The sequence below is a fragment of the Pristiophorus japonicus genome, chromosome 14 (genome assembly GCF_044704955.1).
Source record: "Pristiophorus japonicus isolate sPriJap1 chromosome 14, sPriJap1.hap1, whole genome shotgun sequence".
Classification (NCBI taxonomy): Eukaryota; Metazoa; Chordata; class Chondrichthyes; family Pristiophoridae; genus Pristiophorus; species Pristiophorus japonicus.
This window is the reverse complement of record NC_091990.1, coordinates 36,619,099-36,646,778: the sequence shown is the minus strand read 5'-3', so window position 1 is coordinate 36,646,778 and position 27,680 is coordinate 36,619,099. Positions and strand designations below refer to the sequence as shown.

General features: G+C 43.3%; 1 protein-coding gene across 11 annotated transcripts in view; it reads left to right on the top strand.

The window, feature by feature from the left end:
* Positions 1 to 27,680, top strand: part of macf1a (microtubule actin crosslinking factor 1a) — a 577,816-nt gene that overhangs the window by 215,677 nt on the left and 334,459 nt on the right. For 6 of the 11 annotated variants that reach the window (XM_070899169.1, XM_070899162.1, XM_070899171.1 and 3 more), the window contains exon 3: positions 19,019 to 19,108. In XM_070899169.1, the coding sequence (XP_070755270.1) occupies positions 19,019 to 19,108 (90 nt within the window). Of the gene's footprint in view, positions 1 to 19,018; positions 19,109 to 22,111; positions 22,208 to 27,680 lie in introns of all 11 variants that reach the window. The other 5 variants (XM_070899161.1, XM_070899164.1, XM_070899163.1 and 2 more) reach the window with 1 other exon arrangement.

Below are 27,680 nucleotides of genomic sequence, written 5' to 3'. Positions count from 1 at the left end.
ATATTTTGAGCTAAAGTGGTGAGATCTCTGTTAATGATTTAAACATTGTTATAATGGGTTAACCATGTGTGAAATTGGATTAAATGTTACATTTCTAAAACTGCTACATGCATTTTCTGTTATTTATGTTTATTATAATTTAATGCTGAAATGGACCCAAAAGAAATATCTTTTCATTTTAAAAATAGCGTTGGCATTGTAGATAACACAATAGCATTTACCTTTATTTCCAAGCTAGATGATTGATGCACTACTAGTTAACAATGCAACAAATACACCTTAAAACAAGTGTAGTCAAGAAGGTAAGAAGAGAAGTACAGTGCGACATCCAATAATACAGATCCAAATAATATTATCTAAATTGTTTACTTTATACCTTTTAAATATTGTTGATGGTACATTATTTACTCGAGAAATTCATATCTTTATTACTAAAATAAATGTTCGTGAATCCGGACACCGGGTCGATCCATGGCGGGGTTATCTGGAAACTAGAAAATGTTCCGAAATCCGGACTCCCCCACCTCGGTCCGACTTCCAGCCCCAACCTCGGCCTGACCCCCCTCTCTGTCTCTCTGTCTCTGTCTCTGTCTCTCTCTGTCCGGCCTTCCCCCGTCTCAGCCGGGCCCCTCCGCTCGGCCCGACCTCCAGCCGGTTGGCTTGCCTCAGCCCGTCCTGCCTTGGGGCCCATCCTCCCGAAGTGCCTCGGCCCAACCGACGTCCCCCGACCTCCGGCGGCCCTACCTGCCCCGGCCTTGGCCTGACCAACACTCCTGACCTCCGGCGGCCCAACAGATCTACCCTTGTTTCCCTGCCCCATTTCTAAATTAAATAAGTTATGTAGAAACAACCATTTGGACAAAAGTTTCAATTCTCCCCTAATTTAGTTGATCTTATTTGGGGGTCTGTTTGGTGAAGGTGCTCCCGCATGCTGTTAGGAAGGGTGTTTCAGAAATTTGAACCAGCGACAATGAAAGAATGATGACTAATGTCCAAGGCAGGATGGTGTGTGACTTGGAGGGCAACTTAGAGGTGATGGTATTCCCACGTGTCTGCTGCCCCTGTTCGTCTAAGTGGTGGAAGTCATGGGTTTGGGAGTTGCAGTGAATCCTGTAGGGTAGTACACACTGCAGCCACAGTACACCAATGGTGGAGGGAGTGGAATTTTAAACCAGTGGCTCGGGTGCTGATCAAGCGGACTGGTTTGCCTTGGATAGTGTCGAGCTTCTTGAGTGTTGTTGGAGCTGCACACTGTTATGTCCTTGGGTGCTCAGATAACGGTTCCATGAGGCAATGTGTTGTATTTGAACTGTAGTGACCTTAGTCCTTTATTGATAACTCCAGAGTGAGAATCACACATGGTGGGCTGCCTTTTATATTAGGCCAGGCACACCTATATAAGTAACCTACAAGTCTCCCACTGCTGTGCCCTCTGGTGGCATACCTTATGATAGTGCAAACAGTAGCCATGTAAGATACATGACATCACTCTCCCCCAAGCTTTAGGTGCAAATCACCTCTGCATTGACTCTGCTCTGGGCTTAGCTCTATCTGGTTGACCTTTGGCGGATCGTTTCTATCTTGGGTGAGTGGTGTTTTGTGTGTGTCCCTGACCACTCCATTCTCTTTCTTACCCCCCCCCCCCCCGGCCACATATAGATTATGCTGGAGGCTCATACATTCATATACATTCAAGTCCGGAAAAACAAGTTTGCATTATATTTGTGGTTCAGTTGTGAGACAAGTACATTCGACTGGTGAGATACATTATCAATACGTACTGGGAATCGGTAACCAGTGTGTGAGGACAGGCTAGTTCCAGAACTGTTGGATGGTGTCCAGACATTCTGGTGGCGGCGCAGTGCCCAATATAGGCAGTGGGAACCCGGTTGGCTCAGGTTGCCTGCTCTCGGGGCTGTTGCCGTTGCTCCTAGCGTTGGGCAGGTTCACAGATGTCTGTGACCTCCCTATCCTTTACGCCTTGGGTCGTGGCTGAGGCCCTGAGGAGCTGTCGTCTAGCAGTGCACAGGGAACTGCTGACTCGCTTGCCTGGGTATTGTTTGGGTTGGGATCCTGGCTGGTCCCGGTCCCCTTCGGGAGAACTGTAGCAGGTGGCGCTTCGTTCTCGGCTATGGCCTTGGTGGCGATGGGGTCTGGGGGCTGCCTCTTAGCATAATTTGGTTTTTAGGCTCCTGGCAGTTGGTGCCTGCGAGGCGGAGCCGATTGGGGGCAGGGTATCGATGCCGTTGCCCATCTGAGATCGCTTGCTCTACAGCTTGTATATATTAGCTGCTTGTGGCCACACTCCATGGTGCATCACTCTGGTCCCAGGGACGCAGGCTACAGCGTTGGGTAGCTCGCTTGACCTGTGTGCTCCCAATGGGTGTTTGCCTGCTGCATTGGCTGTCTGCAGTTGAAATCCTACATCGCACAATGTTTCATTACTTATTGTAAATAACCTGTAGCCCCGATCGCAATTGTGTGACTTTTCCTTGCTTATTGCATGTATACAACTCTGATCATCAATTACACATTTTACATCTAACTCAGTTGCTATTACATTGCTTGAGTGTGTGGAATTGTCCCTTTAAGTGTGATCAGTTGCAGGCCTCCTTTAAGAGAGCTTTGCTTTCTTTACCCCAATCCTCTCCTCCGTTTGGTGCCACATGTTGCTCCATCAGCGCGGCACCGCGTGATCTGGCCGCTGCCATCTTTTTCTTCAGCGCATCACCTTGTGGTTCGGGTGCCATCTTTCCTCCATCCACGATGTCGACTGCGGTGATCCCCTTCTTCCCTGGGGAGTTGCCTTTGGATCAGATTTTCTTCCTCTGGAGACCTGCCACTGGAGCCTGAAAGGGTTCGTTCGGGTCGTTTCAGCTGGATCATCTCCACGCAGTTGTGCTGTGTAGTCTGTGCCTCGGGTGCTGTGCTGGTCTGCTCTCTGGTGCCGGATCCAACCTCTGGTGAGGGCTTGCTTTGCCTCTGAGCGCAGGGAACATCGATCGCTGGAGGGGTGAAGTCTTTCCATTTCCAATGGATCTACTCCATCCACCTTCTCCGAGTAGCGCTGGTCCATTGCCTGCAACAATCCACAGAGGTAACTTGTGCACCGTGCCATCATGGAGTACCTTTACATTTGCACTACCAGCGACTGGGATAAGTTCATCGGTGTAGTTGCACAGCTTTGCCTGGACTGGGACCAACTTGGGTCGTTCAGCTTGATTGTCCCATAGCCTTCAAAGGCTCCTTGATTCATTACTGACTGGCTCGCCACCATGTCCACTTCCATGAAGACTAGAACGTCATCTATCGTGACTTCCATTCTCAATGGGGAACACTCGGTGGTGCAGGTAAACATGCTATATTCGTCGTCGGGGGCTGAGCTGCCTCTCTGCCTATCGTTTCATAATCCCGGCTGGATTCATGGCCATCTGCAGACTCATCGACACAGTGAGTCATATTTCTCTTACACATTTGCCGGAGGTGGCCCTTTGTGCTGCAGCCTTTGCATACATAGTCTTTAAAACGGCACTGGAGAACCCTGTGATTCCCTCCACAACGCCAGCCTAAGCCTGTCTTGTTGCATGTAGGCATGGACTGTACTTGTAACCATGTTTTGACCGTGGTTGTAATGAGGTCTGGAGACCTGTTGCTCTGGTGGAACCTAAACTAAGCATCAGGGAATAGGTTATTGGTGAATCAGTGTTACTTGATAGTACTTTTGATGACCCCTTCCATCACTTTGCTGATGATTGGGAGTAAGCTGATGGGATGGTAATTGGCTGGGTTGGATTTGTACTGCTTTTGTGGACACTGCATACCTGGGAAAATTTCCACATTGTCTGGTCGATACCAGTGTTGTAGCTGTACTGGAACTCAGCCAAGGGCGCAGCTAGTTTTGGAGCCAGGCTCTGCACTACAGCTGGGATGTTGTCAGGGCCTGTAGCCATTGCTGTATCCAGTGCGCTCAGCCATTTCTTGATGTTACGTGGAATGAATCGAATTGGCTGAAGGCTGGCATCTGTGATGGTGGGGACCGCAGGAAGAGGCCGAGAAGGATCATCCGCATGACACTTCTGGCTGAAGATGATTGCGAACACTTCAGCCTTGTCTTTTGCAGTTTGCCTTGTGCCTTGCAGGTTGATTCCGGGGATGAGGAGGTTGACTTATGAGGAAAGGTTGAGTAGGTTGAGCCTCTACTCATTGGAATTCAGAAGAATGAGAGGCAATCTTATTGAAACGTATAAGATTATGAGGTGGCTTGACAATGTGGATGCAGAGAGGATGTTTCTGCTAATGGGGGAGACGAGAACTAGAGGGCATGATCTTAGAATGAGGGGCCGCCCGTTTAAAACAGAGATGAGGAGAAATTTCTTCTCCCAGAGGGTTGTAAATCTGTGGAATTTGCTGCCTCAGAGAGCTGTGGATGCTGGGACATTGAATAAATTTAAGACAGAAATAGACAGTTTCTTAAACGATAAGAGGTTATGAGGAGCAGGCGGGGAAGTGTAGCTGAGTCCATGATCAGATCAGCCATGATCTTATTGAATGGCGGAGCAGGCTTGATTCCCTATTCTTATGTTCTTATTTCTCTGCAAGTAATGCTTGTTGGAAACCTCCCTCCAGAAAATAAATGAAACCAGTCTTGACAGATGGTTCGATCATTCTTTATCTCCATTTTCCATGAACTAATTAGCGACACTCGATGTACTCTTTTTTTAATAATCTAAAAAGTTATTTGAACTGTTTTATTTTTAACTTCATTGTCGTTTTTATCTTTATTCTAATTTCCTCTCTAACTGCTCTCTCACTGTTCAATACTGGAAGAATATTTTAGAATTAAGTTTAACACCTTTGGTTCTACTCATCTCTTGGTCTACTTTGTACTTCTAATATCCTTTATAAACCTGTTTTAGAAAACTCCTGTATTCCGAGAGCGCTTGCCACATTTTTCCCTGTAGGCATTGTGTAGGTTGTATTTTTAATGCCTATTTTGGAGAATTCTTACTTAGCTTCCACTTGTTTTTATTGTGAAAAGTATTCCTCTTCAAACTCATCATTACTTTCAAAATGGCTCAATTGAGATACAGCTGTATATTGTAACATTTCCCAGAATATTTCTGTTTGTTCTTTACTCATTCCTGGTGTAAGGAGAAGTACTGATTGGAGTATGTTCACCATGGTCAAAAATGCTGATCACTTGCCCCTTTATTCTTCCAAAGGATCTAGTAGAGATATTGCTCTATAGCTCTTGACTACCCTTCAATATGTTCTGAGAATCCACAATCTATTTGTTTATGAAAAGCATCTCATCCAATTCCAGTCATTGGACAGACAACAGGATTGGGAACGCTGGTTGTTTTTTTTGCCCTTATTTCTTTATGGGTATGCTGAGACAACTACTTCAATTGGTGATGAACTATAAGTGAAATTTACTGGCAGGAATTACTGTGTCTGACAGAGTGAGGCTAATGAATTAAGGTTGAATAGGTTCCCATTGGTTCTATAGTTTAGTTCCACTTGTTGATAGTGCAGCAAGGAAGATCGAGAAGAGCGTTGGTGCGATGACGCAGCCCTGCTTGACCCCAGTCCAGATGTGGATTGGGTCTGTAATGGATCCGTTGGTCAGGATAACGGCTTGCATGTCGACGTGGAGCAGGCGGAGGATGGTGACAGATGTTTGGAGGCAGCCGAATTGGAGGAGGACGCTCCATCGTCCCTCCTGGTTGACTGTGTCAAAGGCCTTTTGTGAGGTCAAAGAAGGTCACGTATAAGGGTTAGTGCTGTTCCCTGCATTTCTCTTGTAGTTATCGCGTGGTGAAGATCATGTCCATTGTACCCCTTTAGTGGACGGAATCCGCATTATGACTCTGGGAGGAGCTCTTCAGCCACAGGGAGAAGGTGGTTGAGGGGGATTCTTGCGATGAATTTTCCAGTGGCCGACAGCAGGAAGATACCTCTGTAGTTGCTGCAGTCGGACCTGTCCCCTTTTTTGAAGATGGTCATGATTACAGCATATCTCCGATCTCCTGGCATGCTCTCCTCCTTCCAGATAAGAGAGATGAGGTCATGCATTCGTGCCAATAGTGCCTCTCCGCCATACTTTAGTGCCTCAGCGGGGATTCCATTCACTCCCGTTGCCTTGTTGTTGAGCTGACAGATGGCCTTTTCTAACTTGTGCAGGACTGGGGTTTTGCTGAGATGGTGGCGGGTAGCATGCTGTGGGCTGGAGTCGCGGACACTCGTGTGGAAGGCAGAATCTCGATTAAGGAGCTCTTCGAAGTGCTCCTTCCAGCAGGCCCTGACTGCCTCGGTGTCCTCAATAAGTACCTCCGTTCTTGGCCAGCATTGGGGTGGGGCCTTGGGTACTTGGGCTGTAGGTGGCCTTGACTGCGCTGAAGAATCCTCGCACGTCATGGTTGTCAGCCAGCTGCTGGATCTCTTGCGCTTTCTCTACCCACCATCTATTCTTTCGGTCATGGGTTTTTTGTTGGACCTTGACCTTCAGCCGCCTGTAGAGCTGCTTTTCTGCTCCCGAGTTGGGTTGCAGCTTTAAGTTCAGAAATGCCTTGCGCTTGCGGCTTATTAGCTGCTGGATTTCCTGGTCGTTCTCGTCAAACCAGTCTTGGTGTTTCCTGGTTGAGTGACCAAGCATCTCTCCGCAGGCGCTGGTTATGGAGGCCTTGCGGGCAGACCAGGCGCTGTGGGCAATCTGTGTCTCGGGGTCATCGAGGTGTGCATTAATAATGCAAGTTAACAAATGTTGAACTGGATATTGAATCAGGGCTGTAAAGTTTGTAAATGAGGGGTTGGAGGAAAAGAAGAGGGTGTCATTACATTCAAAGCAAGTAAGACTGCTTAATTTGAGAGATATTGGGAGAATCCTCAAGATTTGTAGCAGTGTGAAACCTTATTTTGATATTTTTCATTCTGTTGGTGTAATGTTTAGTTCTTGTAGCTAACAATGCAGAACATGTATAATTGATTCCTTTTAATGAGAGCAGGTGGAGAATCAGTTTAGTGAAATATATGTGAATGTCAAGTGTCAGAACTTATTGCCGCTCGAAGAACTTTCCTAGTGAAGAAGTTAAATCATGATGTAAAATTCTGCCCGCACTATGTAGTTCTGTTACAGAACACAAGCCACTAACCAACTGATAGCTGCTTCTCATTTGTTGCAGACGAAGTCAGATCATTTGGTTAAACTCCATTTGCCAAGCACTGTTGGATAGGTGCAAGGATGTCAGCTCAGACCCTTGCATTCTTTTAAGTTTAAGCAAGAAAATAGTTACAGAAATGTTGTTGGTTGCTGGTTCTGATGATTTTTCTTTAAGATAAGAAAAAAATAATTTAATCAGTGCTACAGAGTATTACATTTTTGTATTTATGCAAGGCCATTTTGGGTGTGCTAATGCAAAAGTGGTGGTGTAACTCAGGATTTAAGTCCTAATCTGATTCCCAAGCATATTACAGCCCAGAAATGCGAAACCACCTACAAGTAGATACACTTGAGCTTCATACTAAGAGTAGCGGAACATCGGGTCCTTCATTGAAACATCTGTGAACTCATGAGGAAGCAAGTCGTCCTCATTCGAGGGACCGTGTATGATGATGAGCATAACCGCGTCTGCTACAAAACCATATTTTGAATATGTCCAGTAGTCCATTGGAATTCCTGTGAGCTTTTATAATAGAATATAGTGAACACCCCTGTGGTGCTAAAGGGGAATGTGGGTCCATTAAAGACAGATGCAGGCAAAACTATAATGTATAATAAAGAAATGGTAGACTTGTTTAATGAGTACTTCATTTTCACAGCGGAAGAGGAGGACAAAATACCAGTGGAACAAGGGTATGTTACATAATTCAGGACCTTTCTGGATTTAATGTGTTAACCATTGGTAATGGAGAAAGTAATGGTACTTGAGAGCGAAATCTTCAACACCTGATGGTTTCCATCCCAGTGTATTAAAAGAAATAGGTGAGGAAATTGTAGCTGTATTAGACACAATTTTCTAAAGCTCTCCAGATTCAGAAATTGTGCCTTTGGTTTAGAAAATTACAAATTGCATTCCATTATTAAGAGAGGGAGGGAGAAGCTCGGAAATGACAGACCCATAATTTAAAAATCAGTTATGTGAAAGTTGCTGTAATATATCATTAGATACGGAGTGACTGAGATCTTGGACAAGTATGAGCTGATCAAAGAGGCTCGGCTTGGATTTGTGAAGGATGGGTCATAGCTACAAATTTAGTTGAATTTTTTGAGAAGGTCATTGACATGGCAGATAGGATACTGTATATATGTGTTTTTTTATATGGAGGGCATTTGAGTATCGACACATTAGAGAATATTAGCAAAAGTGAAAGCACATGGAGGTGGAGGTAAGCTTGTGACATTGGTTGGGAGGGAGGAGACAAAGTAGGGATAAATAGAATATTCTCTTATTGGTAGAATCTGACGAGTTCCCTAGGGGTCTGCATTCAATCATGTTAGCTAAACACGATTTGCCTTTATCAAATCCGGCTGGCTTCCTTTAATTAATCCACACTTGTCCAAGTAACTTGTTAATTTTGTCCCGGATTATCGTTTGAACACTACTTGGAAGAAGCACTGAGAGTAGCAAGGGCACAGAATGTACTCTGGGTGGGGGACTTCAATGTCCATAACCAAGACTGGCTCGGTAATACCACTACTGACTGAGTTGGCTGAGAGATGATCCATCTCGCCCTCTTCCTGAGGTCCTCATCATCACAGATGCCAATCTTAAGCCAATTCAATTCTCTCCACATGATGTCAAGAAAAAGGCTGAGCACACTGGACACAGCAAAGGCTATGGGCCCTGACAACATCCCAGCTGTTGTGCTCTAGAACTAGCTGTGCCTCTAGCCAAACTGTTCCAGCACAGCTACAACACTGGCATCTACCAGAAAATGCTGAAAACTGCCCAGGTATGTCCTGTCCACAAAAAGCAGGACAAATCCAATACACGTACAGTCAATTACCGCCCCATCCGTCTACTCTCAATCATCTGCAAAGTGATGGAAGGTGTCATCGACAGTGCTATCAAGCGACACTTACTCATCAATAATCTGCTCACCGACGCTCAGTTTTGGTTCTGCCAGGACCACTCGGCTCCAGACGGCATTATAGCTTGGTCCAGACATGGACAAAAGAGCTGAATTCCAGAGGTGAGGTGAGAGTGACTACCCTTGACATCAAGGCAGCATTTGACTGAGTGAGGCATCAGGGAGCCCTAGTAAAATTGAAATCCATGGGAATCAAAGGGAAAACTCTCCACTGGCAGGAATCATACCTTGCACAAAGGACAATGGTTGTGATTGTTGGAGGTCAATTGTCTCAGCCCCAGGACATTGCTGCAAGAGTTCCTCAGGGCTGTATCCTAGGCCCAGTCATCTTTAGCTGCTTCATCGATGACCTTCCCTCCATCATATGGTTGGAAATGGAGTTGTTTGCTGATGATTGCAGTGTGTTCAGTTCCATTCGCAACTCCTCAGATAATGGAGCAGTCCACGCCAGCATGCAGCAAGACCTGGATGACATTCAGGCTTGGATTGATAAGTGGCAAGTAACATTTGCGCCACACAAGTGCCAGGTAATGACCATCTCCAACAAGCGAGAGTCTAACCACCGCCCCTTAACATTCACAGAAACACAGAAATTTACAGTGCAGAAGGAGGCCATTTTGGGCCATCGTGTCCTGCCGGTCAACAAAGGGCCACACGGCCCCTGGTCAGCAGCCATGAAGGTTACGTATAAACCAATGAACAATGGCGGACAGGTAAAGAGCATCTGGCCCAACCAGTCCGCCCCACACAACCGTAATACCCCATGTATCGCAACATTTTACACTCTACCCCACCCGGAGCCATGTGATCTCCTGGGAGAGGCAAAAAAAAGATGAAAAACCCAGGCCAATTGGGGGGGAAAAAAATCTGGGAAAATTCTTCTCCGACCCATCCAGGCGATTGAAACAAGTTCAGGAGATCACTCTGGCCGTATTAGATACCCTGAAGTACTTGCCATCGTGTCTGTGCCAACCAACAAGAGGTTATCCAGTCTAACCCCACTTACCAGCTCTAGATACATAACCCTGATGGTTGTGGCACTTCAAGTGCACATCCCAAGCACCTTTTAAATGTAGTGAGGGTTTCTGCCTCGACCACCCTTCCAGGCAGCGAGTTCCAGACCCCCGCAACCCTCTGCGTGAAGAAGCCTCCCCTTAAATCACCTCTCAACCTTCCACCAACCACCCAAAACCTATACCCCTCCATCAAGGAAAATGGACCCTTGCTATCCACTATATCCAGGCCCCTCAAAATTTTATACACCTCAATGAGGTCTCCCCTCAGCTGCCTCTGTTCCAAGGAGAATAAACTCAACCTATCCAATCTGTCCTCATAGCTAAGATTCTCGATTCCAGGCATGCATCCTTGTAAATCTCCTCTGCACCTTCTGCAGTGCAGTCATGTTCTTCCTATAATACGGCGACCAGAACTGCATGCAGTATTACACTACTTGGGCCACAATTATACAATTTAAGCATAACCTCCCTGAACTTGTATTCTATGGCTCGGCCAATAAAGGCAAGCATTCCATGTGCTGTCTTAACCACCTTATCCACCTGGCCTACTTTCAGGGATCTGTGGACAAGCACTCCACGGTCCCTTTGTTCATCTACATCATCATCATAGGCAGTCCCTCGAAATCAAGGAAGACTTGCTTCCACTCAAAGTGAGTTAATCTACACTTCTACGTGGCCTATCATTTAATGTGCATACCCTTTCCTTATTAGCCCTCACACTTCTCCGAATTAAATTCCATTTGCCACTGTTCTGCCCACCTGACCAGGAGATTGATATCCTCCTGCAGTCCATGACTTTTCTCTTCATTATCAACCACACAGCCAATTCTAGTGTCCTCTGCAAACTTGCCCCCTATAATCATACCTCCTATATTCAAATGTAGATCATTGAAATATACCACAAAAAGCAAGGAATCCAGTACTGAGCCCTGTGGAACCCCACTAGAAACATCCTTCCAGTCACAAAAACATCCATCAACTATTACCCTTTGCTTCCTATCTCTAAGCCAATTTCGGATCCAACTTGCTACTTTGCCCTGGATCCAATGGGCTTTTACCTTTGTGACCAGCCTGCCATGTGGGACTTTATCAAAAGCTTTGCTAAAGTCCATATACACTACATCGTGCGCACTACCCTCATCGACCCTCCTGGTTACCTCCTCGAAAAATTCAATCAGGAAATTAGGAACGCGTGCAATAAGGGTACAGCAGCTATCATGGGTGACTTTAATCTACATATTGATTGGGCTAACCAAACTGGTAGCGATACTGTGGAGGAGGATTTCCTGGAGTGTATAAGGGATGGTTTTCTCGACCAATATGTCGAGGAACCAACTAGAGAGCAAGCCATCCAAAACTGGATCTTGTGTAATGAGAGAGGATTAATTAGCAATCTGATCGTGAGGGGCCCCTTGGGGAAGAGTGATCATAATATGGTAGAATTATTCATTAAGATAGAGTGTGACGCAGTTAATTCAGAGACTAAGGTCCTGAACTTAAAGAAAGAAAACTTCGACGGGATGAGACGTGAATTGCCTAGGATAGACTGGAGAATAATACTTAAAGGGTTGACGGATAGGCAATGGCAGGCATTTAAATATCACATGGATGAACTACAACAATTGTACATCCCTGTGTGGCGTAAGAATAAAAAAGGGAAGGTGGCTCAACCGTGGCTAACAAGGGAAATTAGGTAAAGTGTTAAAGCCAGAAAAAGCTGCAAACCTGAGGACTCTTTGCTTCCTGTCTGCCAACCAATTCTCTCTTCACTGGAATTTAGAAGAATGAGAAGGGATCTCATAGAAACATATAAAATTCTGACAGGATTGGACAGGTTAGATGCAGGAAGAATGTTCCCGATGTTGAGGGAGTCCAGAACCAGGGGTCACCGTCTAAGGAAAAAGGGTAAGCCATTTAGAACTGAGATGAGGAGAAACTTCTTCACTCAGAGAGTTGTTAATCTGTGTAATTCCCTACCGCAAAGAGTTGTTGATGCCAGTTCATTGGATATACACCATGGTCAATACCGCAAACCCCCCCCCCCTTTTTTACCCCCCCTTTGTCCTGTCTAAAAATCCTGTAACCAGGAATATTGAGCTGCCAAACCTGCCCCTCTTTCAGCCATGTCTCTGTAATGGCTATAATGTCATACTCCCAAGTGTCTACCTGTGCTCTCAGCTCATCCGTCTTATTCGCTATATTCCTTGCATTGAAATATATACCATTTAACACAGAAAGACCTCCTTGATTACTTCTGTCTTAGAAATTCACTTTCTACATTCTTGCTTTGCAATTTCAGCTTTACTTACTTCCCCATTGAATTTGTTCTCTGGTTCTCATCCCCTTGCCAAGCTAGTTTAAACTCTCCTCAACAGCACTCGCAAAACTCCCCGTGAGGATATTGGTTCAACGACGTTACCGTTGCTGAATCCCGCATCAACATCCTGGTGGTCACCATTGACCAGAAACTTAACTAGACAAGCCCCATAAACACTGGCACCAAGAGCGGGTCAGAGGCTGGGTATTCTGCGGCTAGTGTTTCATCTTCTGACACCTCAAAAGCCTTTCTACCATCTACAAGGCACAAGCCAGGAGTGTAATGGAAGACTCTCCACTTGCCTAGATGAGTGCAGCTCCAACAAGGAAAGGACAGAGCAGCCTACTTGAATGGCATCGCATATACCACCTTAAACACTCACTCCCTCCACCACTGGTGTACCATGGCTGCAGTGTGTATTATCTACAAGATGCAGTGCAACAACTCGCCAAGGTTTCTTCAGCAGCACCTCCCAAACTCAACCTCTACCACTTTGAAGGACAAGCCAGCAGGTGCATGGAAACACCATCACCTGCAAGTTCCCCTCCTAGTTACACCATCCTGACTTGGAAACATATCGCCGTTCCTTCATCGTTGCTGAGTCAAAATCCTGGAACTCCCTCTCCAACAGCACCATGAGAGTACTTCAGCACACGACTGCAGCAGTTCAAAAAGATGGCTCACCACCACTTTCTCTTGGGCAATTTGGGCACGGTCAATAAATGCTGGCCTTACCAGTGATGCCCACATCCCAGGAATTAATTTTAAAAACACTTTGAATCCAAGAACGATAAATTGGAATTTTTTCTTAATGGTGAGAGACTAGGAATTGTGGTCAAGCAAAAGGATTTGTGTTCATATGCACAGATCACTAAATCCAAGTATATAACAATCAAAAAGGTAATGGAATGATCACCATTATTGCAAGGGCATTGGAATACAAATCTGAGGAAGTGATGCTTGAGTTATGCAGAGCCATGGTATGTTTTGGGTACTGAGGCTCAGCAGAGATATAGTCACCTTGGCGGGGGTACAGTGCAGATTTACCAGCATGATGCCAGGGCGTAAAAGATTAAATTATGAAGGACATGTTGCTCACACGTTTGTATTCCCTTGAATTTAGAAGATTGAGGGGTGATCTAATTGAGGTCTTTAAAATGATCAAAGGATTTGATAGGATGGATTCAGAGAAACGACTTCCTCTGGTGGGGCAATCCAGAACAAGGGGGCATAATAGAATTAAAGCCAGGCCATTTAGGCGTGAAGTAAGGAAGCAGTTTTTCACACAAATGATCGTTTAAATTTGGAATACTCCTTCAAAAGGCTGTGGATGCTGAATCAATTAACATTTTGAGCAAGATTGAGATTGATAGATTTTTTTTTGCAATAGTGAGTAAATGGAGTTGAGGTACTGATCAGCCATGATTTAATAGAGGTTTGACGGAATGATTGGCAACCTCCTGTTGCCATATTATGTTCCCAAGGATACGTACATGCAATCTGCATGTGTGTGTGCCCAAACTTTACCATTTATAGAAATACTCTTTTTTTAAAAAAAAACAATTGAAACAGTTGTTGCTTTCTGTTTATTACCCTTGGTTGAGTTTTGATGTTTGGTTGGCAGCTCTGCACTGCAGCCTTCCCCTTTACTTGTGTTGGATGCATGTCATCTATAATCAGCTGCTGTGTACACTTTCAGAAGAACTGAAGACCTGCACAATATATAAAATACCAGCTTGTACTTCGAGCAGTTTTATTCTGTTTTAATAGATGAAGTTTGAGAAATATAAACTACACAGCAGAATTCTTTTGGGAGTAGGGTGGGGAGTAATGAGCAAGGTGAGAAATAACAGTGCTGTAGAATGGGCAACGTTTTGAACAATGTTGCATTGTACACTTGTAGGTCAGATGTAGCTTGGGTTAATTCATTGCATGCTGTACCAAAAATTTAACAAAAGATCAATTTACACCAATACTTACCACTGCGTCAATCTGACTTTTCCATTTCTCACCTGTCCTTGTGGCCTCGAGAAGTGATGCTGCTAATTTATTTTTAAAATATTGTAGCAAAATTTAAAAACATCCATGTTGCAGTGGTTTGTAAGAGACTGTTATTTCCTTGAAGTGGTGGATTCATATGATTATTTAGTAAATATTTTCTAAAGTAGCAAATATCTGTGAATGAAAGCTGTACAGTAATTGAATCTTGGGGTTCAGGAAACACTCGAGTGGCATTGTCTCAATTTTGATGTACTTACATCTTGTAACTTTAATCTCCTATCATGTAATTTTAATGCTATTCAAAGTTAATCTTATCAAAACTACTTTCTACGTAGAACTGTAAGCTCAAGATATATGGCTCAAGTTTCGGTTCGAGTTGCTCCTATTTTTTTTGGAGCAACTAGTTTACAATGGAGTATCTTAAAAATTGCAATTCTCGGCATTTAGTTTGCTCCAATTCTAGTTAGAATAGTTGCATTTTAGAACAGTTTTTTTCTCAAAAGGGGGCGTTACCAGCCACTTGTGCCTTTTTGCAAGTTTAGGTAGTGAAAACTTGCTCCAAACTAACTTAAAATGGAGTAAGTGTAGATTTTTGTACACTCAGAAAAACTTTGCCTACACTTTTTATAAATTAGGCGCAGGCAGCGAGAGATGGGGTGGGGGGAGGGGTAGAAGGGAAGTTAGAGGGAAGTTAGGGGATTTTCCAAAGCATTAAACATTTCACTTTTAACCATAAAGATGCATAGAAACCATAATAATTTTTAAATAACAATAAATGAACATTAAATCAAGTAATAAAAATTAGAAGTTCTACCTTGTTGACTGGAGCACACACCGTAATTGGCATATTTTGTACCTAGACGCTTATTAATTTAGGTGTTGATTAATTTGGTGCTTCCGGATTGCAAGATTCCACTTTTAGAATTCAAACCAGTCTGGAATAAAAGCAGGGCGTTGCTCCCTCAGCCTAGGCACACTTCCCGCGGATGCGGTCTTGAAGTGTCATCTCCTTACTTTGCCGAAATCTGTGGTTGTCAGAGAATGTTCAAAGACGTGGATTCCAAGTCCAGCTCAGTGATCCGTGGCCTGAGCGCCCATCTTCTGAACGGAGCACAGACTGACTCCGAACATGGGCTTGTGTAACTCCCGACCACAGCAAGTGAGTGGACTCTCCCTCCAACTTACTTCCCATTGGGTGATTTGTCAGTCAGTCTGTCAATGAAACCAGCGATTTCCCTCCCAGCCATCTCAGGCAGACGTTGCTTTCTCGGCTCCCAGTTAATCGAATCATGCCAGCGATAATTGATGTGGGTGTTTCTAGGAAGCCCGAGTCCCGATAACTATTTAAGCACGTCTTCAATGCCTGGGGAACCCATTCGGCCAGGGCTAGGGGCGGTGTGCTTTGGGCCCCTCCCACGCAGCGTCGCAGAAATTCGGGCTGCGAGGAGCTACTGCACATGCGCGCACACTCTAGCGCACAAGTGCAGAGGTCCCGGCATTGTTTTCAGCGCCGGGACCTGTCTCCGTCCCCCACCCCTTGTGCTGCGCTACACCAAGGCCGAAGATGTCCTGAGGAGTTCAGAGAATTAGAAGGTAACTTTTCGGCGCCCTTTTTATTCTAGAAAGTCAGCACACCTCATGGAGGTGTGTCATTTTTACAGGGAGCGGAAACTTGGGTTCATAATGTTGATAGAATTTTTTTTTCTTAAACCATTATGGGCTTTGGCTTAGGGTCGGTTAGGTGTTGTATTTCTACTTTACCACATCGAGTATCCCTATCGGAGGATGGCCAGGTGCAACAAACTGCTTATTTCTTACAGTGTGTCGAACAGAGACTTATTTGTTCTGGCTAAATCATTGCCAAAAATTAGCTTTTGTGACTAAAAAAGGAAGACACACAGAAAATCAAATCAAATTAAGTATTTTTTTTATATGCTGATCAATCCATTGAAATGAATAGAGCTGAGAGACTTTTTTTTCCTCCCAAAAAGTACAAAATTATTGAGTCTCACCTGTGGGATTGCTCAATACATCACATCATTCATGATAAACGCTATCTCTCTTAACAGTGGCCCCACCCTCCACCCCGTGCAAGAAGCACAAGCTTGTTGTCAATTGTTCACATCCACTGCCACAGTTTATTTGAATAGTATCTGCTGACAGATGCAGATTTACAAGGTCTATGATGCAGGAAAGCTGTGAAATGTGTGAGTGCTGCGTGACTGACTGATCAGGTGTGGATTGCCACAGCCCTGCTGGCTTTTGTAATTACAGTGGGTGTAAAATCACAAAAGTTAACATGTTGTCTGCTGGTTACTGTGATTTTCCTTTTGAGGGAAAGCTCTGAATCGCTTTTGTGTTTTCTTTTAAAATTAATAATTTCCACACATGCTTATTATTTACTGTTGTGGGGAGTATAGAATTATCACAGGGACATTGTCATCCTCCTTGTCACACGGCTTTAAATAGCATTGATGCAGCCCATGAAGCAGGGGACTCAGTCATCCTCTTGGCCTTCAGGTGGTTCATATTCCAGGGATGCAGGGGACACCAAGGAGAAAATGGAGCGAGCCACATTCAAAATCTATTCAAAAATAGCATGGCTATTGTGGGAAATCGCCACGCAGAGTCAGATATTGTGTCCAATTGAACCGACCTTTATTACAAGCTAGCAGGGGAGCGGTAGCTCTCCGCCTCCACCGTCCCAATCAAATACAATTAGAGCATCATTCTTGTAGAGATTACATTGTACATTTCCCGTACCATATATGGACAATTCCGGTTAACTATGTGCACAAATAAGTTTTGAGTGCAAAAGCTAGTAGGTGCTGTCCAAAAAGGTGTCCTTGGAGTTGGGAGCCCATCGGACCACAGTCACGTGTTGAACAGCTGCTTCCTTACACCATGGTGAAGGCCGCTGTCCATCCTTATCTCGAGCTGTGACATCCTGTGCACATGCATTCTGTTTTTGCCATGCTAGTACGACTAAATACTGTTTACTGTATTAAACTAGAGTATGTTCAGTTTAACCCTATATACCTTTAGCTTACTTTCAGCTTTAACCCTATTATTTTTAGCTTCCCCAACAGTGGCACAGTACTTTTTTAATGTACTTTAGAGCATTATAATCTATTTTATCCTTGGAATGCATAATGTAAAGCCTACTTTTCAAACTATAGTGGATTTAAACTGCTACTGTCATCATCATAGGCAGTCCCTCGAAATCAAGGAAGACTTGCTTCCACTCTAAAAGTGAGTTCTTGGGTGACTGTACAGTCCAACACGGGAATTACAGTCTCTGTCACAGGTGGGAGCGACAGTCGTTGAAGGAAAGGGTGGGTGGGGAGTCTGGTTTGCCGGACGCTCCTTCCGCTGCCTGTGCTTGTTTTCTGCATGCTCTCAGCGACAAGACTCGAGGAGCTCAACAGCCTCCCTGATGCACTTCCTCCACTTAGGGCGGTCTTTGGCCAGGGACTCCCAGGTGTCGGTGGGGATATTGCATTTTATCAAGGAAGCTTTGAGGGTGTCCTTGAAATGTTTCCTCTGCTCACCTGGGGCTCGCCTGCCGTGAAGGAGTTCCGAGTAGAATGCTTGCTTTGGGAGTCTTGGGTCAGGCATGTGAACAATGTGGCCCGCCCAAAGGAGCTGGTCGAGTGTGGTCAGTGCTTCAAAGCTGGGGATGTTGGCCTGATCAAGGACACTAACGGTCCGTCTGTCCTCCCAGGGGATTTGCAGGATCTTGCGGAGCCAACGCTGGTGGTATTTCGCCAGCGATTTGAGGTGTCTATATAGTCCACGCCTCTGGACAGGTATCACCCGCAATGATATTGAGAGCTCTTTGAATACAAATGAGGCCTAGTGAAATAATTTAGAGCTGACATGGAGGGGAACATGATTTACCAAAATATTTTTTCTTTTACGTTTACAAAAACTTTTATTTATATAGCACTGACTGAGCAGGCCAGAAGGCAACTTAATGACTGTACTACTTTGCAAAATCAATTTTTTTTAAAGAAAGAAAATGTAGGCATGTTGAATCTTTCTCCCCGCCCTCAAAATCCCACTTCCTCCCTGGAGCATTTTAGTCCATTTTCTGACCTGCCATTTTGTGTGTCTAAAATGATCAGTTTTCTCAAAAAAAACTTGTTAGCAACCCTTAATTTTGTATCCCCTTTAGGCAGCCTTGCTCATCAGAATGTAACAAACGATTCTTATAAATATAAGCACATGGTTTGGGCTGTTAGCTGATCTCAGCAAGGGTGGCGGCAAAGCAGAGCAATTGGTTTCAATGATGCTGGGCTAGAGAGGGGAAAATGATCAGACTTCTTGCTTTTGAACATTACCTATTGACCCCGTTGTTACTGCCAATGTGTGGATTCAAGCTGAGGTGAGGAATTGCCCCAGCTCCCAAGTGAAAAATGGTCACTTCGGTGTGCTTCTGGAGAGCTGTCAACTGCAGAATTGTACTTTAGGATGAATTGCCGATAATCAAAAAAGGAGAAAGGGAAGAAATCTGAATAATTGAAATGTGTTAACATTTTAATTGCTATACTGTAGAGGAAAAGTTGCTTTAAGATTATTTCTTTTCTTTTAGGTACGGAAACACATAAATGATCTTTATGAAGATCTACGTGATGGACATAACTTGATCTCCCTCTTAGAAGTCCTCTCTGGGGTGACTCTGGTAAGTGCTATTTTTATAATTTTAAGTGAGTGCATTGGAGAATGCTGCTTAATAAGAATTCTGATTCGATGAAATACTGCTTAAGAATTTAAAAAATGCATCCGTCTATCTTGATTATAAAAAAACATAAATTTATGCCCTCTTCGAGTCATCTGATTGGCCCTTTCAATCGCCTTGTAGAAATCTGGTTTATGGGAATTGTGCAACCCATGAAGACTATTTCTATAATTCATTTTAAAAAAAAATGTATTTATTAACAATGCTATAGGAGATCTAGTGTACATTGTAAACTACGTTGTAATGAAAAGAAATTGTATTTGTTAATAAAGAGATCGATTATCTGAAATGTCATTAGTGTAAAAGCATTTTTGTTTGAACTCCCCTGGATTTTAGCTATCATGTTTACAGCTGGTTGTACGTGCTGAATCAGCTTGCATCAGTACTGTCCATGTAACAACATGGCAGAGTGTGGAAATGTACCATCTGGATATCCTCTAGTGTAATTTTAGATGATTGCAGTGCTTTCTTGAAACACTATACAGGATTTAATTTGTAACACACACTGATGACATCTAGTGGGTGAGAATCAGTACTCCAACATTTTTTTTAAATTAAAGCAGTCTGATGTATGTATTACCAACCACAGGCAGCAGTAGATAAAGTAACTGCTTTGTGTGATCATGGATAATGTGTATCACGTGATTACATAGAAACAGGAGCTAACCATTCAGCCCCTTGAGCATGGTTCACCGTTCAATTAAATAATGGCTGATCTGTACCTCCACTCCATTTACCTGCTTTTTCTCCATATCCCTTGATACCCTTGCCCGACAAAAATCTATCGATCTCAGTCTTGAAAATTTCAATTGACCCGGCATTTTGGAGGAGAAAATTCCAAATTTCCGCTACCATTTGTGTGAAAAAGTGCTTCCTGATTGTGCTCTGAATGGCCTAGCTCTAATTTTAAGATTATGCCCCCTTGTTCTGAATTTCCCCAGCAGACAAAATAGTTTCTCAATCAGATCACCCTTCAACCTTCTAAAATCAAGGAAATACAAACCAAGTTTATGCAACTTGTTCTCAATTTAACCCTCCAAGCCCAAATATCTTTCTGGTGAATTTGCTCATTCAACCTGGGTGAGACCCAACAGATTTGCCATTTGGAGGAAACATGGGTATGGTAGCTGTAATGTATGCACCTGTTAGTATGTTCACAGGTTTGTAGAGCTGTTGCATTGAGAGTGACTTAGCCAGTCACGTGATGTTCACAAGACTCAATAAAACCCCAGTCAGTTGGGTCTAGGTCATCCACAATGAGGTATGCAGTTGTGAGCCTAATGGATGAACTGGTAATGTGTAGTGTGATTGTTAAACCTTTGTTAATGGATCTACTTTTGTATATGTCCCAAGTTCTAGTATCTCTTATAACTAGCTAGAGATACAGTGTATTGTTTAAATTTAAACTCGGAGGCCAACAGAAAGATATGATTTATGCTTCCAGTACTGGCATAACATTGTTCCCTCCTTACATTTCTTTGAAGACAATTTCAATGGACTATCTACTGCAATGCAGTTTTTCCAGTGACTACAATGACATCATTAACTATGCAGCTTCTCCTGGAGCTATTTCTACATGGAGAAAAGAACTAATCCAACCCAATAATAGTGCTCCTTGCAAAGAGAATAGATATTGACAATGGTGTTCATTAACACCCTAAATGTTCAGCTTCACATTATGTTGTAACACGCAATACATTACTCTGCAGCTTTGAGAAAGAGAAAATTTGCATCTATACAACGCCTTTTACAACCTCAAGCTATCCCAAAGTGCTTCACAGCCAATCAAGTACTTTTAAAATGTAGTCAGTGGTGTAATTTAGGCAAATGCAGCAGCCAATTTTACACGGGAAGATCCTAATACCAGCAATGAGATAAATGACCAGATAATCTGTTTTAGTGCCGTTGGTAGAGGCATAAATCTTGGCCAGGACATGGGGACAATGCCTCCTTGCTCTTCAAATTGTGCCATGGAATTTTTTACGTCCACCTGAGGAGCCAGCCTCAATTTAATGTCTCATCTGAAAGAATGACATATTGCAGCGCTATCACACTCACTAGTAGATTTATTACATTGTGATATCTGTCTATGAATGCAAAATTTAAATTAATATGCATCTACCAGCAAATTTATTGTACTTTATTAGCTATGGAGTGCTTTGGGACATCGTGAAAGGCTCGATAAATGTAATTTCCTTTATTTCCTTTTCTCCTTTTTCTCTCATTCTTTCTAATTTTTTCTTTCTTTCTCTCTTTCTCTCACTCTTCTCTCCTTTTCTTTTTCTCTCTTCTTTCCATTTACAATATGTTCTGGTAGTGAAATCTGTAATCATTTTGTCATTGCCATGTTAAGAGGGAGCAATAGTCATTAGAATTATCTTCATTTACACTATTAGTGCAGTTTAGCAAACATGATGTATGACATAAATGAGAATGTGACCTTAAAATAGTAGTGCATCATATTGTTGCATGGATTCACTGAAGCACGCACTGTGAGAGACGATTTCTCTCCAGCAAGACCCAACTGCTGAGTTTCGATGGTAGAAGTTTTGAGTAAAGGGAAAGTACTCTCTCAGAAAAAGGAACATTTTATTCCCAGTGAATCTGTGCCAACCTAAAGCATCTTTTCAGTGGCCAGTTCAACAGCAGCTATAGCAGAGGCTTGCCTGCCCTCATAGAATGAGGCATTGTCGTGACTCAGGAACCAATAAGGATCATAAACTGATATCCATAGTAAGGAAATCCATATATTCTAGATTAACAAAGTATAATGTTGAATGTCTGTTGAAAACAAAATTTGCTGGTAGATTTTATTTACACACGCGCAATCTCTGCTAGGACAAGTTAATTTCAAGCCTTTGTGTGTACAATTTTGGTGTTTTTTTTCCCTTATTTTCTCTTGCTTTGGTTCTGCCATTCTCTGTCTTTATGTTCCATACTTGATAGCAAAAGGAACAGTCTGTGCTGAAGAACTTGCGCTTGGTGAGGCCGTCGCCCTGTGTTTCTGAACACAGTCAGGAAGAGGGGGATGCTGATGAGGGGGTAGGTGCCACCCCCAAAAGGCGATGCAATAATTACTGTATCACTGCGAGATAATCCACTCTGTTATTAAATGAGTACCTCAACTATATGTGCATTTAAAAAAAATTGGTATAGTGCTGAAATAGACCTCTTTTTGTTGTGCGCAATATACTTAAATGCTTTGTTTTATGTTTTATTTTGAATGTTTTACCTCTTTTGCCCCATTATTCCTGACTTCCATTCACCAATGCCGCCTTCAGCAGCTGGATGAACTGGATCATTTGAGCTGTAGATAAAACGTATGCTTTGTGGTGGCAATCTTTTGTCCCTACAGACAAGTCGCCAGTCGTTTAAATAAGACAGACCGAACTCCATTCTGGAGGGTAGCCATGTTGGAATTAGTGTTCAGGGATTTGAATCCAGTCTGTCTTAGAATGTCCCTACAATAACACAGCTGCAGGGACTTATAACACACGCATTAAGATTTTATATTTGGAATTTGTTAAGGGAATTCCATTTGCAATGTCTTAGCTATATTATTGCATATTGTACTGGCAGAGTTGTGCTATCCAGCCAATTGAAAATACCGCTGGGATCGCCATTGATTATTTTTTTTAAATAGCAGTAAACTTGGAAAGATCGCAAAGCGGATGATTTATGCTGCAGGCCCTTGAGGAAAATATTTGATACACAATGTCGTAAAGCTTTCATATATTGTAGTTGGTATTAAAAAGAGCTTGAAATTGATATTGATGCAACTTTATAAGTATGTGATACTCAGTGGATTATCTCTTCATTGATGCAGTATCTTGCTTGTGGCATTAATATGAACAAAAACTACATAACTCTAATTCTAATCCTTCCTTCATTTTGTTCCTTCATTTATTATAGTTTGGGGCATTTTGGGTTAATTTACTCAGTTTTTTGTCAATACATATAGTTATCATTTTAAATACTGCCTGGACTAAACAACATGGGCTCTGTCTAGACATCAGATGGCGTTGATTTCGGTACCTTGTCTCGAGATTCTATCTGAGTTGAGGGTGGGAGAAGTAGGGCACAAAACTGAATGATATAGTCATGCACTCACTAGATTTAAAGTTGCCTGCAATAAAAAGCCCAAATAAGGCTGAAAAGTGACTGTGCAGTACTTTTAAAAAAAAAAATACAGTTCCTGATAACATTCTTTCCATCATACTATAACCCAGACAGCTCTAATCAGTGGAAGACATGATGAAATGTGTACAGTATATTCCAATTGTGTGCTTTCACTGCAACAATGAAAGGAACAGCAATAACAGGAAAAGTTTTTTTGTGTGTTTGCCTGCTGCCTGAGATTGTGGCAGTGGTTTCCTTTGCCATAATAGATTAACCCAGATGATTTTGCAAGTGTTTGCTGTGAGACCGGGACTAACGCTGCACATCTTGAGAATCGTTCACCTCATGGATAGTTGCTTGCTAATAAAAAATGAAGTCTTTTTGCAAGAATAAAATGGTGGAGGAGCATGCAGGAAATGTTTCTCGTGTGTGATTTAAAATGTAGAATTTATTTTGCTGTTTAATGACTTGTTTAATGACATGTAAAATGGTGAATACAGGCCAGTCATAATCTATTGAAAAAAATTATTTGCCTAACTATTCCTCACATCATGGAGTTTGCAACAAATGTGTTGGTAGACTGTATACCTTTTCATAACAATGGAAAGGTAACTCTTGCAGTACAATGTTTGACATACCTGACTCCTGGTGTCCAGTGCAACCTAACTACACTGCAATTATTTTACAACTTTTGCTGTCCATAGAGACCCTTTGATCAGACTGAAACCTGAAAGCTTTGTCCTCTCAGCACTGAACTAGCCCCAAAGATCTCTAAATGGTCAGGCTTGCAGTGGTTGAATTTGCCTTGGTCAGAACGGGCTTGTTACCAAAAATTGATGGCTGGCAGCCCTCTTTTTCTTTTGTAACTACTTAAACCAGCTGATTCAAATTTATCACTGCATGGAGTTGTCCCATCATTCAGCATGGTTCCCTGGAGTATGGAATTCGAATCATCCAACTGGCTGCACTAGAGAAGTGGCTCAGTGCTAGTAAGTTCTGGGAAGAGATTGTCGACTGAAACTAAAGTGCTCATGCTGACATTCAATTGTCAATGTGGTGAGTCCTAATGCTGGGTATCGAGCAGGTAGGGGGAGGCTTGCTGAGCATTAGGAATCCAGGGAAAAGAGGTAGGCACAGCACCAGGAATCCAGCAGATAGGAGAGGCAACATTGCTACTTATGATATTTCACTCTAATTAAAGTGTATGCTCAGTGTGGCCATGGGAGACTTTCTAAATCCTCAGTATGTCCCTGGTGTGTACAGTTTTTTGCCCTTTTCTCCAATATAGCTTCAATATACCTTGCCCAGTTCTGATTTGACCAAACATTAATGACTGGTCAAAGAAACAGCGGTTGTTATGAAGCTCTGTTTGCTCTTTTGTTTCCTCTTGCCTTTCCTTTTTCATGCCAAACACTGCAGTTCCTTTCAACAGCGTTAAATTATTTATAAACAACTAACGGGAGGATGAGGCTCCATGAATATGCCGATCCTCAATGATGGCAGAGCCGCGCACGCAAGTGCAAAAGACGAGGCTGAAGTGTTTGCAACCATCTTCAGCCAGAAGTGCCAAGTGGATGATCCACATTGGCCTCCTCCTGAGGTCCCCACTATCACAGAAGCCAGTCTTCAGCCAATACGATTCAGCCAACGTGATACCAAGAAACAGCTGAGCGCATTGGATACAGCAAAGGCGATGGGCCCTGACAACATCCCAGCTGTCGTGCTGAATACTTGTGCTCCAGAACTAGCCATGCCTCTAGCCAAGCTGTTGCAGTACAGCTGCAACACTGGTATCTACCCGACAATGTGGAAAACTGCCCAGGTATGTCCTGTTCACAAAAAGCAGGACAAATCCAATCCAGCCAATTACCGTCCCATCAGTCAGCTCTCGATCATCAGCAAAATCATGGAAGGTGTCGTCGACAGCACCTACACATCAAATACCTGCTCACTGATGCTCAGTTTGGGTTCTGCCAGGACCACTTGGCTCCAGACTTCATTACAGCCTGGGTTCAAATATAGACAAAAGAGCTGAATTCCAGAAGTGTTGACTGACTGCCCTTGACAACAAGGCAGCATTTGACCGAGTGTGGCATCAAGGATCCCTAGTAAAGTTGAAGTGAATGGGAATCGGGGTGGGGGGAGGGATGCTCCACAGGCTGGAGTCATACCTAGCACAGAGGAAGATGGCTGTTGGAGGTCAATCATCACAGCCCCAGGACATCGTTGTAGGTGTTCCTTAGGGCAGTGTCCTAGGCCCAACCATCTTCAGCTGCTTCATCGATGACCTTCCCGCGATCATAAGATTAAAAATAGGGATGTTCGCTGATGATTGCAGTGTTCAGTTCCATTTGCAACTCCTCAGAAAATGAGGAGCCGCAGCAAGACCTGGACGATATTCAGGTTTGGGCTGATAAGTGGCAGGTAACATTCGTGTCATACAAGTGCCAGGCAATGACCATCTCCAACAAGCCAGAGTCTAACCACCTCCGCTTGATATTCAATGGCATTATCATCGGCGAATCCCCCACCATCAACATCCTGTGGGGGTGGGGATTACCATTGACCAGAAACTTAACTGGACCAACCAAATAAGTACTGTAGCAACAAGAGTGGGTCAGAGGCTGGGTATTCTATGACGAGTATCTCACCTCCTGACTCCCCAAAGCCTTTCCACCATCTACAAGGCACAAGTTAAGAGTGTGATGGAATATTTTCCTCTTGTCTGGATGAGTGCAGCTCCAACAACACTCGAAGCTCGACACCATCCAGGACAAAGCAGCCCGTTTTGATTGGCACCCCATCCAACACCTTCAATATTCACTTCCTCCACCTCATGTGCACTGTGGCTGCAGTGTGTACCATCTATAAGTAATTGTGGCACATCAGGTACCCCTGATGTGTTGCTAATAAATTCTTAGGATAATGCAACTCGTGGAGCTTGGAGCTGCAAGGTCAGTATGCTGAAACTGGCAGTTCTGCTCAACTCTCCCCATCCGGGCTGCTTTGGATAGCCATATGCTCATTGACATCTTTTGTGGGTGATATGTTGCTGCTCCTCACATCTCGAGCTTGGAGTGATTGCAGTACATCCCTGGGCTGGACTTGTGCAGTTGGTGAATCCTCTGTACTAGCAGGAGAGAAAAGAAAGTGGCCTTGCAGGTGGATGGCTACTCCTAGCCTGCCTGGTCACACATTTCTCATGAGTGAAACCACAAGCTGGGGAGCGGGGTAAGAAGGAAAGGTGGTGATGGAACAAAAAACTTGGCATACGTCAACTGTGATTGTTTTACAACTTTCATTTTGCAATTTTCACTTTCTTCCATTTTTATTTTGAAAATTATTTTCTCCTTTTAAGCATTTCCCACTGTTAAATGGCACTACACTTCCACAAGAGTGATCAAGTGACCTGTTCCTAGACCTGCATAGATATATATATCTATCTGAGATCACAAACTCTCCCAAGTGGGGAATTACAGCAGCAGAATTGCATTCTGCCCACTCCTGCAATAACAGTGAAATGCTGCATTGTGACACTGGGATGACCCACTGAGCATCTTTTAATAAAGAGTATTGTATCCTATATAAAATCTTGAGACTTTTCCATAGCTGCTCATTGTATGTGTAAGGGGGAAATAAAAGGTTGAGTATCACATGACAGTGTCTGATTCAGCATTGTTGATGGCAGAAAGTGGAGCAGTGTCAGTTTCTGGTGTCATCCATTCTAGCAATGAGAGATTTATACTTAAGGGAATCAATAAGCTGTGTTATTATTAACTGTTTCCCAATCGACTTTATATTACTGTCATGTAGCAGTACAGTTTGAGATTTGAACTCTTAAAATGCACTTTGAAGACTATTTAATTTCCTTCCTACTGTTGTTTTTCTGTTGCTAATTAATAGAAGTCTCCTTTATTGCACTGCCTAAGTACTTAATAGGCTGAAAAATGACTCGTGTACTTCTCCGTTTTAATGACTTAAGAAAACATAAACAACCTTTATCTGTAAATTCAATGACACAACATTATTTAGTAACTTCCAGGATCCTAAACATTGTTTTGCAGGGCTTGAGGTTAGTTAGTAGGGAGTGTGGTTGAAAGCTTTGGCCTGGAAAAGTAGCAGGGCCTTGGGGCGAGGAAGCCATAAGTGAACTGGAAGAGTGTGACAATGAGGAGGGAGGCAACAGTGACTCAGTGGCTCCATGGAGAGCAGGCTTTTCACCGTGTTGATGACTAGATTTCAGGCAGAATCAGAGTAGGATGTGGAGAGAAGTGAAGATTTTCTTTGCGCTGTATTAGTCAAAATAAGACTACTGCAAAGGAATTGAATTGTCCCCTCCCCCTCCTTTTTAAAAATGCTTTAGGTTAAATTTATTGATGAGATATTTTGGGTGAGC